Consider the following 14,012-nt stretch of genomic DNA (forward strand, 5'->3'; position numbering starts at 1 on the left):
ACGTCAGCGGGACAGTGAATCCGCTCTGCATTTCAGTCAGAACTCTAAAGGAGCTCTCCAAGGTGAAATAGCTCTGCTAGAGTTCTGACTGGCGCTGACTGAAACCTGAAACAGACCCACTGCCCCACTGACATCAGAGCCACCAGCCTCCGCTGTATACATGTGAACACCAGCAAACTGCAATTGGTACATAGGTGGCTTGGGGGCTGGACCTGGCTGCAGGAGCACCTGCCTTAGAGACATCCAGGCTAGATTACCGCAACACCCTCTCCATGGGGCCACCTTTGAAGAGTCTTCAGAAACTTCAGTTGGTTCAGAATGCAGCTGAGAGAATGTTGGCGGAGGCTCACTTATATGGCATCAAGCGTGCAGCCGATGTACTGCTAACCAGGATGTTTCCAGGCAGGATTCCAAATGTTGGTGATTACCTTTCAAGCCCTAAATCTGAGGCCTAGATCCACAGCACTGCAGGGACTGACCCTTCCTGTATCGTTCTGCCCTCTCCTTAAGATCTGCAGGAGAAGCCCTTTTATGACACAGTGCTTTCATGATTAGTTTTAACTGCTGACTCTCTTATTGTGATTTTTGTTGATGTAAGGTGCCCTGAGTAGTGCATTTGTGCTAGAAGGGCAGGATTATTTATTTATCACATTTATATCCCACCGTTTTTTCCTCCTTAAGAAACCCAAGGCGGCTTACGTGATCTGCCTCCTCTCCATTTTATCCTCACACTGTGATTCAGTTTCACTTTCCCAGATTCCTGGCTTGTTGTTACATACAAACCAGGACTTGGGGTTTAAAACAAACTCTAGTCTGTTAAACAAGCCAGCCAAACAAGTGTTGACTTATTTAGCGATTAACCAGAGTTTGTTTTAGACTACAATTCCTGGTTTGTATGTAATGACATGCCACAAATCAGGGGAAATTAAGCTGAATGAGTGGTGTATTCCTTTTCCTGGCTGTGCTGGAGGGGGATAGGAAAGGGGGATGTGCATGAGCCCCAGGCTTAGCATTTGGTGCGAATGAGCCTCCGTGTGTTGATGGAGGAGTCACAACTCTGTTTTGTGAATGGTTACCATTAAACTATAACGTAATTGACTTTTTATTGTGCAATTGCACCACCTCATCCAAAGGATTTTATAGGTGGCCCAGATAATGTTATCTTCAGTTTGTAATCTTCCCACTGCTTCCTCCATCTTTTTTCTTACCAGAAAAAAAATCTGTTAAGGAAGAAAAGACAGAATAGGTGCACATCGCCTTTTAATTGTTACCTCAAGGAACCCTCTGTTTGGAGACAGCCTGTCTATACTTTTTTGCATTTCATTCTTACAATTCCCTCCCTCACTTCTTACAATTCCTACCCCAAGCAACCATGGGTTGGATCCACACTCAGTCATACTGAGAGTAGACCTACTTCGGAATTTACAAAGGTTGCAGAAATCTCTCTTCTTTGCATGGGATTTAAATTACCTTGATGAAAATTCAGGGTTGGCTTTTTTTTTTTACGTGCATGCTTCCTCAGTTTCAATTTGTGATCTTCCCCAACAGTTCTGTTCTCTAGCCCAGTTATCTTCTATATGGATGCATTGATAGATTGCATCAACTGGCTATCTGCAGATTTATGCAAAAGCGGCTACAGTCCTAAACATATTTATGAGGCAGTTTGTCCCATTGGACTAAGTAAGATCTACATCCAACTAACCCTGTTTTAGTTATGATCTGGATGTTGCATTCAACCCAGTTGGTAAAAAACAACAACAGTCTAAATCAATGGTTTGATGCAAGAACAATAAAAACATTGTTTATTAAATTCAACAACCTCAACGTGTCATTTGGAAAATCGTAATAAACTTACGTATTACAAACAACAATCAGACGTCAGACAAGAACATGGATATAAATACCTTTCTTTCTGAAGCAGAATATTCTTCTCAAGCATATAAACTTGTCTCATGTGTTCAAAACAGGATATAACAAAAACTAGATAGTAGCAAACTTTTCCTTTTAAAAATGGTTCTTTTAAGGTCTGAGCCACATGTAGTTGACATGATTTTAAGCCAATTATGAACATAAAGAGAACACTTACAAATGCACGAATTCAGTTTTTGAAGACAAATACAAATATAGTTTTATATCCCCCCTTCAAACTGAAACAGGGTACATTTGGGGGGAGTCCCACAATTTCCAATGTCCTTTAAAAAACAAAACAGACATTTGCCTCATCCGTCATCTTCTTGGCATAAAAAGCAATCATACAAAAGAAGCGTTTTTTTATTCTGAAAGAAGAACTGGAGGAAAAAAATAAACACAAAGTTGGCCTCTTTGGAGTTCTCTCCCAATGTCGCCTGGTGGTTTGTCTTACCTCTCCCATGCTCACTCCTTGATTTCTCAGCTTTGTCCTTTTGGGGTCAACAACTGTGGGGTTTCGTGGTTTCCTGGGCATCCCTTCATCTCTTGACTTTGCGCCCAGCCGAGTTGCGTCCACACTTGCGGTACAGCGACTGCTTCCCCTGGTTGAGCGGGCAGTATTTCAGCGTGTGGGCCTTGTCTGCCGTTGCACCACAGAGTGGGCAGGCGTAGTTGCGCAAGATGGGGCAGACCACCATCCCGTCAGCTCTCTTCAGCGGGTGGGATGAGTAGACGTTTTTGGACTCGCCGTTGTGCTTGCAGAAGTTGCAGATTCCCCTGCCAACCCATGGAGAGGTCTGGGAAGGGTCACCGCTTGTGCCAGCCTCGGAGCTGCTGCTCCCGCCGGTGCCACTCCCGTTGGGCCACCGCACCAGAGCTCCCAAGGGTTCCTCGGGCACGACGCCCAGTGGCCCATCGCAGTCAAGGGTGTCCCAGATTGGAAAGGGAACTTGGTCCTTCTTCTCCTGTATGATCTCCGCCACCACCTTGGAGAGGTTGAGGTAATCCTTCCACCTGTCAAAACAGTGGCCGCCAGCCATGGCAGGGGGATAAGGTGGTGTGGGCATGTATGACCTGGAGAACATGCTGGCAAGTGGGACCTAGGTTACTCAGGCACGATTCTTTTAATTGATGTGGATGCAGTTTAGACAATGTTATTATTGGGGGAGGTGGAGTCTGCCATTTAAAGGGCCAGGGAATCAAAACCGTCATCCTGCAGCCCTCCCACCCATATCTCCCCCCCATGCCCAGAATTTAACCTGCACACGTCTAGACATCAAAGGTTTTCTGCAAAGGACACACGAGGCAGCCAAGCACAAGGAAAGGTCACCCCCTTTTTCCAGCCAGAAAATTAGCTTGGCTGATACATCCAGAGGTGGCCCCGGAAGCCAGGTTTTGCTTTGCTACCCACCCACCCATCCCAAGACGCAGCTGCATTTCTGCATTGGATAAGAGAGCAGCTTAGGAAAAGCAGCTGCCACCTGCAGCAGGAGATGGAAAGGATGGAACCGATAATGGCGAACCTTGCAAAACAGCAGATTCAAATTCTCTTTAAATTTAAGCAGTCTTGAAAGGTCTGGGAAAATAAAGAGGCATTTTCCTGGTGCTGAGATGACTGCAAAGCAGGTGCCAGGTGAGCCCTCTGGGAAGAGCATCCCACAGCTGAGGCACCACCACTAATACGAGGCCCTCACCTTGGTAGCCACCGCATCTCCCTCGGCGGGGACACCTGGAAAAGGTCCTCCAAAGATGACCTCAGGCTTTGGATAGGTGCACAGGGAAGGAGGCGATCCTTCAAGTAACCTGGTTTCAAGCCATGAAGGGCCTTACAAAGGTCAAAACAGTACTTTGAGTGGGGCCTGGAAACAGACTGGAATCCAGTGCAGATGACAAAATACTGGTGAAATATGTTCCAAATGTCCAGTTAACAATCTGGCATCCTTATTCGGGACATAAGAACATCAGAAGAGCCCGGCTGGGTCAGACCCAGGGTCCACCTAGTCCAGCATTCTGTTCACACAGTGGCCAACCAGCTGTTGACCAGGAACCCACAAGCAGGCCATGAGCACAACACACCCTCCCACCCATGTTCCCCAGCAACTGGTGTACAGAGCCTCACTGCCTCTGGCACTAGAGGTAGCACTTGGCCATCAAGCCATTGATAGCCTTTTCCTCCAGGAATTTGTCCAACCCCCTTTTAAAACCATCCAAATGGGTGGCCATCACTGCATCCTGTGGTAGCACGTTCCATAGTTTAACTATGCACTGTGCTTTCCTTGATCTGTCCTGAATCTCCCACCAATCAGCTTCATAGGATGACCTCGCGTTCTAGTATTCTGAGAGAAGGAGAAAAATGTCTCCCTATCCACATTCTCCACACCAGGCATACTTTTATAGACCTCTATCACGTCTCCCCTTACCCGCCTTTTTTCCAAGCAAAACAATCCCAGCTGTTGTAACCTTCTCTCATAGGGGAGATGCTCCAGCCCCTTGATCATTTTAGTTGCCCTTTTCTGCACCTTTTCCAGCTCTACAGTATCTTTTTTTAGGTGTGGTGACCAGAACTGGACATGGTATTCCAAGTGTGGTTGCACCATAGATTTGTACGGGAGCAGTATGATATTGGCAGTTTTATTCTCAATCCCTTCTCTAACTATGCCTAACATGGAGTTTGCCTTTTTACAGCAGCCGCACACTGGGTTGACATCTGCATTGAGCTGTCCACCACAACCCCAAGATCTCTTTCCTGGTTGGTCATCGCTAGCTCAGATCCCATCAGACTGTACTTGAAGTTGCGATGTTTTGCCCCAACATGCATCACTTTACACTTGCTCACATTGAACCGCATTTGCCATTTAGATTCCCATTCTCCTGCTTTGGAGAGATCCTTTCGGAGCTCTTCACAATCCTTTTTTTTTTTTTAACCACCCTAAATAATTTGCTGTCATCCTCAAACTTGGCCACTTCGCTGCTCACTCCTATGAACAGGTTGAAAAGGATTGGTCTTAATACAGATCCCTGCGGGACCCCACTATTTACTTCCCTCCATCGGGAGAATTTACCATTTATTCCTACTCTCTGCTGTCTGTTCACCAGTTACTGATCCATAAGAGGACCTGTCCTCTGATTCCATGTCTGCTAAGTTTGCTCAGGAGTCTTGGAGTCTTTGAGCAAAAAGCCTTTTGGAAGTCCAAGTAAACAACGTCTACCAGATCACCCTTGCCTACATGTTTATTGACCCTCTCAAAGAACTCTAAAAGGTTAGTGAGACAGGACTTGCCATTGCAGAAGCTATGTTGATTCTTTTTCAGCAGGGCTTATCCTTCTGTATGCTTACTAATTTTATCTTTAATAATGCCTTCAACCAATTTACCCAGAACAGATGTCAAGCTAATGGGCCTGTAATTTCCCAGATCCCCCCTGGATCCCTTTTTGAAAATTGGTGTTACATTGGCCATCTTCCAGTCCTCTGGTATATAGGCTGATCTTAGGGACATGTTGCATATTTTGGTTAGAAGATCAGCAACTTCATATTTTAGTTCTTTGAGAACTCTAGGATGGATACCATCTGGGCCTGGTGATTTATTTGCTTTCAGTTTATCAATAAGGTTAAGAACTTCATCTTTTGTGGCCACTAGTTGCCTCAGTTCCTCAGACTCCCTTCCTGAAAACATCAGCTCAGGCACAGGTACCTGTCCTGTATCTTCTGCAGTGAAGATGGATGAAAAGAATTAATTCAGCTTCTCTACGACATTTCTGAAAAATGGTACAAGGCTGCAATGCATTATAGCAATCCAGCAGGGAAGTTAGCAGAGCATGGATCCTCACTGAGGCCAAGTTATCTCCATCCAGGTAAGGTTGCAGCTGGCACAGCAGCCTAAGTGGGTAGAAAGGTGCTCCGAGCCACAGAGGCTGCTGGGGCCTGGACCAACAAAGCTCGAGCAGTGAGCATCACCAAAAGGTGAACCGGGCCCTTTAGCGGGGAGTGCAGCCCTGCTCCAGAACAGGAGCAGGATGCCCTTGGGCAGATGGACCTCCCACCAGTAGCACCACCATCTTTTGTCGACTGAGCCTCAGTTTACTGGCCCTCATCCCGTGGGCATTGCTGTGATCCAGCACCAATTCAGAACATCCACCACCTCACCCAGATTTTTAAGAGAAGGAGAGATAAGAGCTGAGTGTCACCTGCATACTGACTACAGCTCTGTCTATATTTCCAGATGATCCCACCCAGCAATTCCATGTTTTAAATGGCATGGGGAATAAAAGAGAATCCTGCAGGACCCCAAAGAATGAATGCCAAGGAGTCAAGCTAAGTAGTCCCCTGACACCACCATCTGAAATCAGCACTCAGCTTGGAGCAGAACCACTGGAAAGCAGTGCTTCAAAAACAAACACCCACACACCCTCTGCTAACCTCTTGAGAAGGAGACCACAGTTAACAGTTCTGGAGCAGATTATAAAGCAATCCATCTGTAAGCACCTTAAAAACAATGCAGTGATTACTTGAAGCCAACATGGATTTGTCAAGAACAAATCCAGCCAGATGAATCCAATCTCATTTTTTGATCAAGTCACCTCCCTTGTGGACCGTGGGAATGCTGTGGACATAATATACCTCGACTTCAGCAAAGCTTTCGACAAAGAGCCCCATGATATCCTGATGAGCAAACTAGCTCACAGTAGGCTAGATGAAACAACGATCCGGTGGATCCACAGTTGGCTACAGAATTGGACTCAAAGAGTGCTTATCAATGGGATCTTCCCAAACTGGAGAGAGGTAACAAGCAGGGTACCGCAGGGCTCAGTCCTGGGCCCAGAGCTCTTCAACATTTTTATTAATGACTTGGAGGAGGAGGTGCAGGGAATGCTGATCAGATTTGCAGATGACACAAAATTGGGCGGGATAGCTAATACTTTGGAAGACAGAAACAAAATTCAAAGTGATCTTGATAGACTGGAGCGCTGGGCAGAAAACAACAGAATGAAATTTTATAGGGATAAATGCCAAGTTCTGCACCTAGGAAGAAGAAACCAAATGCACAGTGACAAGATGGGGGATACGTGGCTTAACAACACTACAAGCGAGAAGGATCTTGGAGTTGTTGTAGATCACAAGCTGAATATGAGCCAACAATGTGATGTGGCTGCAAAAAAGCCAGTGCTCTTTTGGGCTGCATTAATAGAAGCATAGCTTCCAAATCCTGGGAAGTACTAGTTCCCCTCTACTCAGCACTCAGGCCTCATCTGTGTCCAGTTCTGGGGACCACATTTTAAGAAGGATGCAGACAAACTGGAGAGGGTTCAGAAGAGGGCAACAAAGATGATCAGGGGACTGGAAACAAAGCCGTATGAGGAGAGACTGAAAGAACTGGGCATGTTTAGCCTTGAGAAGAGAAGACTGAGGGGAGATATGATAGCGTTCTTCAAGTCCTTGAAAGCTTGTCACAGAGAGGAAGGCCAGGATTTCTTCTCGATCATCCCAGGGTGCAGGACACGGAATCCTGGGCTCAAGTGACAGGAAGCCAGATTCCAGCTGAACATCAGGAAAAACGTCCTGACTGTTAGAGCAATACAACAATGGAACCAATGACCTAGGGAGGTGGTGGGCTCTCCCACACTGCAGGCACTCAAGACTAGGCTGGACAGCCATCTGTCAGGGATGCTCTGATTTGGATTCCTGAATTGCGCAGGGGGTTGGACTCGATGGCCTTGTAGGCCCCTTCCAACCCTACTGTTCTATGATTCTATGATAACGGTATCAAACCCAGATGAGAAGTCCAAGTGGAAGAACAGACTCACACTGCCCATCTCTCTCTCCCAGCAAAGGTCATCCCACAGGGTGACAAAGGCAGAATCCATCCCCAAAACAGGCTTGAAAACTGATTGCAATGGATCTAGAAAAACAAGTTTCATCCCAGAGCAACTGGAGTTGTCAGGATATAACTGAAGGATATATAGTCAAGGTCAGAAATATTGGAACAAGGATAACTGTTTTGGCAGTTGACCTCTGTACACCACCACATTGAAGTTGAAAGGAAACACACCCAGATGGGAGCGGAGTCAGGACTTCCAGCTGTAATTCAAGGGGTTTGGCAAATGTGGGGCACTAACCCTTCAGGAAGTACAGCCAGTGGCATACCCCCCCCCCCATCGTTGGTGGCTCATAAGTAATGGAACAAACCAACATCATTTCAAACTTAAGGATCGCCTTTAATACCTGGATGAAAATCCTTTACAGTCAATGACTGTAAGAAGTCTGGAACCCATGGACATGACCATATGCTGAGTTTCCTCCCTCAAGACGCTTTGCCAGGCCTTTACTGCAGCTGCCTTCAGCAGCTGCTTGTTTGTGGGTCTTTCTGCCTTCAGTCTTGTCTTCAGTAAGTGAAAAGCATGCTCTATTGGGTGGAGATCAGGTGACTGACTTGGCCATTGAAGAACATCCCACTTCTTTGCCTTGAGAAACTCTTGGGTAGCTTTTGCTGAATGTTTGGGGTCATTATACATCTGCAATATGAAGCAGCGTCCTATCAGTTTGGCAGCATTTGGCTGAATCTGAGCAGAAAGTATAGCCCTAGACACTTCAGAATTCATCCTGCTGCTTTTATCAGCAGTCAGGTCATCAATAAACTCCAGTGACCCAGTTGCATTGGCAGCCATACATGCCCATGCCATAACACTGCCTCCACCATGTTTGACGGATGATGTGGCATGCTTTGGATCATGAGCTGTTCCCTTCCTTCTCTATACTTTTCTCTTGCCATCATTCTGGTACAAGTTAAACTTGGTTTCATGAGTCCAAAGAATCTTATTCCAGAACTGGGCAGGCTTTTTTAGGTGTTTGCTGGCGAAGGCTAATCTGGCCTGTCTGTTCTTGAGCTTTACCAGTGGTTTGCACCTTGTTGTGAAGCCTCTGTATTTACATTCATAAAGCCGCCTCTTGACTGTAGATGTTGACAATGACATGCCTACCTCCTCAAGAGCATTCTTGACCTGGCTAGATGTTGTGAAAGGGTTCCGCTTCAGCATGAGCAGAATTCTGCGGTCATCCACTTTAGTTGTCTTCCGTGGTCTTCCAGGCCTTTTGCTGTTGCTGAGCTTGCCAGTTAATTCCTTCTTTTTCAGGATGTTCCAAACTGTTGTATTGGCCACCCCCACTGTTTTTGCTATCTCTCTGATGGGTTTATTTTGTTTCCTCAGCCTAATGATGGCCTCCTTCACTCGCATGGACACCTCTGTGGACCTCATGTAGGGAGTTCCAGTGAACAGCTACCAAATGCAAATGTAACACTCAGAACCACCTCCAGGCCTTTTATCTGCTGGATTGGTCATGGGGTACCCAGGAAACAGGCCACACCTGGCCATGCAGCTGCTTGTCAGCCATTCGTTCCATTACTTATGGGCCACCAACGATGGGGGTGTGTTATGCCACTGGCTGTACTTCCTGAATGGTTAGTGCCCCACTTTTGTCACACCCCTTGAATTACAGCTGGAAGTCCTGACTTCGCTCCCATCTGGGTATGTTTCCTTTCAACTTCAGTGTGGTGGTGTGCAGAGGCCAACTGCCAAAACAGTTATCCTTGTTCCAATATTTCTGGCCTTGACTGTAACTTGTTCAAAAATAACAGAAGCCATAGAAAGGGAGGAAGAGTTGCACAATCTATTAGAAATGTACACACCTGCACGGAAATTGAAGAGAATGAACATGGTGGTCCAGTTGAAGGCATCTGGGTTAAAATAAGAGGAAGGAATAAAAAAACATACTGTGGTTGGCATCTACTAGTGTCCACCCAACCAAGGAGTAGATGTGGATGATGCTTTCCAGTGGCAAACTGCAGATATTACAAGGAAGCACGAAGTAGCAGCAATGAGGGACTTTACCCTGATATCTGTTGGGAGACAAACTCTGCTCAGCAAGGTCTCTCTGGGAAATTCCCAAGTCGCCTTGCTGACAACTTTCTTCTTCAGAGGGTGGAGGTGGAAACCAGGGGATCAGCCATCCTTGACTTGGTTTTGTCCAATAGGGAAGAGGTAGTTGATTAGGTGAAGGTGGACGGAACTTTGGGGGAAAGTGACCATGCAACGCTCAAGTTCTTGATTTTAAGGAAAATTAAAGCTGAGTGCAGTCAAATGTGTACCTTGGACTTCAAGAAAGCTGATTTTAATAAACTCAAAGCAGTCAGTGTTAAGTACGATTCCAAGGCAGGAAAAGCTAAGAAGAGGAGTTCAAGAGGGATGGGTGTTCCTAAAAATGAAGATGCTAAAGGCACAATCAGAAACAATCCCAATGAGGAAAAAAATGGAAGACAGCAGAAGAAGCAAACGTGGCTACACAAAAAGCTTAGTTTTGATCTAAACATTAAAAAAAAAAGGACAGATGGAGGAGGTGGAAGAAGGGAGAGGTCACTAAGGAAAAGTATGGGCAGATAGCCTGGAACTGCAGAGAAGGTGTCAGGAAGGCTAAAGCTCACAGTGAGTTGAAGTTGGCGAGGGATGCTAAGAATAACAAAAAGGGCTTCCTCAGATATAGTTTCTTCAGATCCATGAGTGGAGCCAGCTGCCGGCACTCCAGGTGAGCATTCTTGCATGCATGCCAGGGTTTTGTGCATCTAGCTATCCTGCTGATATAAATTCCATGCCAAGGGGCTAGTTCTCATGAACTGATTTTTCAACATGGAGTTCAGATCCAGATAGGAAGAAAGATGCAGGCACAGCATCCTGTGGGGGCATTTTATCACATGCAGGCGATTTTTCCTCACCTGATGATGAACTGGTGGTATCCATGTAAGAAAAAAAGGGTAAAAAGAGGACAAAATTAATGGTACACCAACTGCACAGCAAGGCTGGCAAAATGCTGGCAGGTGACAAAGAACAGGCAGAACTCCTCAACTCCTCTTTTAGCTTGGACTTCTCCCAAAAGAGGATCTGTGCCCCATCTGGCATATGTGACCAACAGGCTGAAGTGCGGCTTGCAGTGGACAGAGAGGTGGCCAGGGAATATCTAAGCCCCTTAAATGAGTTCAAGTCCCCAGGTCCAGTTGAATTGCATCCCAGGCTGTTGAAGGAGCCAGCAGAGGGACTCTCTGAACCTCTGTCTATTATGTTTGAGGAATCCTGGAGAACGGGTGAAATCCTGGAGGACTGGGGGAGGGCAAATGTTGTCCCTATCTTCAAAAAGGGCAAAATGGACAATCCGGGGAATGATAAGATTGGATTCTAGGGTGGATTCTAAGGGCGCAATCCTATGCATGTTTAGACAGAAAAAAGGCCTACAACTCCCAGCATGCGCCAGCCAGCACGGGTGGGGCATGGTTGCAGCAATCACTAGAACCAGCATGGATTTATCAAGAACACGTCCTGCCAGACTAATCGTATTTCATTTTTCGACCAGGTAACTTCCTTAGTAGATCATGGAAATGCTGTGGACATCATATATCTTGACTTCAGCAAGGCATTTGACAGAGTGCCCCATGATACCTTGATGAGCAGGCTAGTCAAGTGTGGGTTGGATGGCATTACTACCAGGTGGATCCACAGCTGGCTGGAGAACCGCACTCAAAGAGTGGCCCTTCATCAAACTGGAGGGAGGGATCGAGTGGGGTGCTGCAGGGCTCGCTCCTGGGCTCTGTACTTTGCAGCATCTTCCTTAGTGACTTGGCAGAAGAGGTGTGTGTGTGTGGGCGGGGAATGCTTCTCAGATTTGGAGATGACACAGAATTGGACGGAACCAATACCTTAGAAGACAGAAACGACATTCAAAATGATATTGATAAGTTAGAAGACTGGGCACAAAATCACAGAATGCAATTTAACAGAGACAAGCGCAATGTTCTTCATTTAGGAAAAAGAAATAAGAAGCACACGTATAAGATGGGGGATACATAGCTTAGCAATAGTATGTGTGAAAAGGATCTTGGAATTGTAGGCAATCACAAACTGAATGAGTCAGCAGCGTGATGTGGCTGCAACAAAGGCAAATGCTATTTTAGGGTGCATCAAGAGAAGTATAGTTTCAAAATCATGGGAAGTAATAGTTCCACTCTAGTCTGCGCTGGTCGGACCTCACTTTGACTATTGCGTCCCGTTCTGGACACCACACTTTGAGAAAGATTCCGATAAATTGGAACAAGTTCAGAGAAGGGCAATACAGGTGATCAGGGGACTTAGAAACTTAGTTTCTTAGTCCCCTGACTTAGGAAATACTGAAGGAACTGGGTATGTTTGGCCTTAAGAAGAGAAGACCGAGTTGGGCTATGACAGCACTTTTCATTGAGCTAAAGGGCTATCACTCAGAAGAGGGCTGCAACCTGCCCTCTATCATCCAAGACTGGGCTTAAGTTCGGGGAAGGCAGATTTCAGCTGAACATCAGGCAAAGCTTCCTAACAGTCAGAGCAGTCAGACAATGGAGCCAGCTGCCTAGCGAGGTGGTGGGCTCTCTGTCGCTGGAGGAATTCAAGCAGAGACTGGACAGCCATCTGTCAGGGATGCTTTATACTGGATTCCTGCCCTGACCGAGGGATTGACTCGATGGCTGAAATGGCTGCTTCCAACTCTATGATTATATTATTCTCTCTTGCCCAGGAAGGGGATATTAGCTGCCAGCCTCAATCTTCAGGGTCCAGATTAGGTTTCTTCAGGAGTGGCTGAATTATGGTTTCTTTGAAAGAAGCTGGTACAACTTGCTCTCTCAGTGAAGTATTTACCCTCTCCTGGGCCTGGCCAGACACACCCTCCTTGTTGGAAGTAATAAGCCACTAGGGGGCAGCAGGTAAGCGTACAGGTGGCTGCTTGAACTCGGCCAAGCAGCTCATCCACCTCCCTCCAGCCCTTAAAACCTGGAAGTCATCCGCCCCACTGACACTGGAGCCACCAGCCTCCACTGGCTCCACCCCTGACCTGTAATGCCCCCTATAACTGAGCGACCCGGTCGGACTATTTCTCCATCTAGCCCAGCACTGTTCGGAGTGGCAGCCGCTCCCCTGGCTCTCAAAGCAGGGGCCCTGCCACGGAGCCTCAGCCCCACGGCGTGGCGCCAAATGGAAGTCAAGGCAAGGAAACCAGGACATCGAAGCACTTGCTTTTGCTTGGGTCGTATTCCTAAGTGTACAGTGAAAGCCAAAATATTATGGTGGTTCACACTGCCACAGTCTAAAGCTGAAAAGAGACAGTGTTGTATAGTGGGTAGAGTGCTGGACTGGGACTAAGGGGACCCGGGTTCAAGTCCCCACTTAGCCATGAAGCTCACTGGGTGACTTTAGGGCAGCCACTGATTTTCAGTCAAAGCTACCTCACAGGGTTGTTGTGAGGATAAAAATGGAGAGGAGGAGGGCCATGTACGCCACCATGGAATCCTTGAAAGGACATGCAGGATATACATGTAACAAACAAACAAAAATGAATTCCTTTTATTTATATATTATGATCATTCTTCACAAACCTTGCACAAAGGCCTATTGGTCAAAGGTGTGGTACCTGTTTTTAAAAAGGGGGGGGGAAGAGTGTTCAATTCTTATTCTTCTTTGTTTCCTTAGAACTAATCCCCATGACACGTCGGCGTATCCCCAGCAAAGCGTGCATAGGATCGCAGCCTTACAGTGCAATTCTATCCATGCTTATGCAGATGTCAACCCCGTTGAGTTAAACTGGGCTTGTTTCCAAGTAGATGTTTATAGCTAGGGTGGGCAGAAGGTAAGACTGCCAGATGTTTTGGACTTCAGCTCCCAGAAGCCCCTGCTAGCATGGCCAGCAGTCAGGAATGCTGGGAGGTGAAGTCCAAAACCTCTGGAGATCTATTTTGTGCCCACTCCAGATCTACATGAAGTCGGAACCAGCCTCCCGCACCCCCCGGTCACATCCGTAGCCGCGGATGTAGACAAAACACACTCGAGTGGTGGGTTAGGAATGGACTTTACTGGAGATATAACAAACTTACACCCTGAAGTAAGTTGGCTGAGGACAGCCCCATGGTCAGCATCCCTTGCAGGAGGAGGAAGGAGAGTACAGGGAGGAGACCAGGAAAGGGCAGACGGCGCTCCCAGAGATAGCCTCCTGTGGGGTCACTCGGGGACATATTAACCCTTCAGGTTCAGGGTAAGTGGCT

General features: G+C 46.8%; 1 protein-coding gene across 1 annotated transcript; it reads right to left on the reverse strand.

Moving 5' to 3' along the window:
* Nucleotides 1-2,447: 2,447 nt before the first annotated feature.
* On the reverse strand, nt 2,448-13,982 carry NANOS2 (nanos C2HC-type zinc finger 2). Its single transcript, XM_084816289.1, has 6 exons — nt 13,845-13,982; nt 12,616-12,666; nt 10,671-10,681; nt 5,737-5,830; nt 3,603-3,733; nt 2,448-2,982 (listed from the first exon to the last, which is right to left on the reverse strand). Exons 1-6 carry the CDS (start codon nt 13,980-13,982, stop codon nt 2,448-2,450), a joined length of 960 nt encoding a protein of 319 aa, XP_084672415.1.
* Nucleotides 13,983-14,012: the final 30 nt, after the last annotated feature.

The sequence above is a fragment of the Heloderma suspectum genome, chromosome 10 (genome assembly GCF_057233095.1).
Source record: "Heloderma suspectum isolate Gila_16-S chromosome 10, 16-S_ref, whole genome shotgun sequence".
Taxonomy (NCBI): domain Eukaryota; kingdom Metazoa; phylum Chordata; class Lepidosauria; order Squamata; family Helodermatidae; genus Heloderma; species Heloderma suspectum.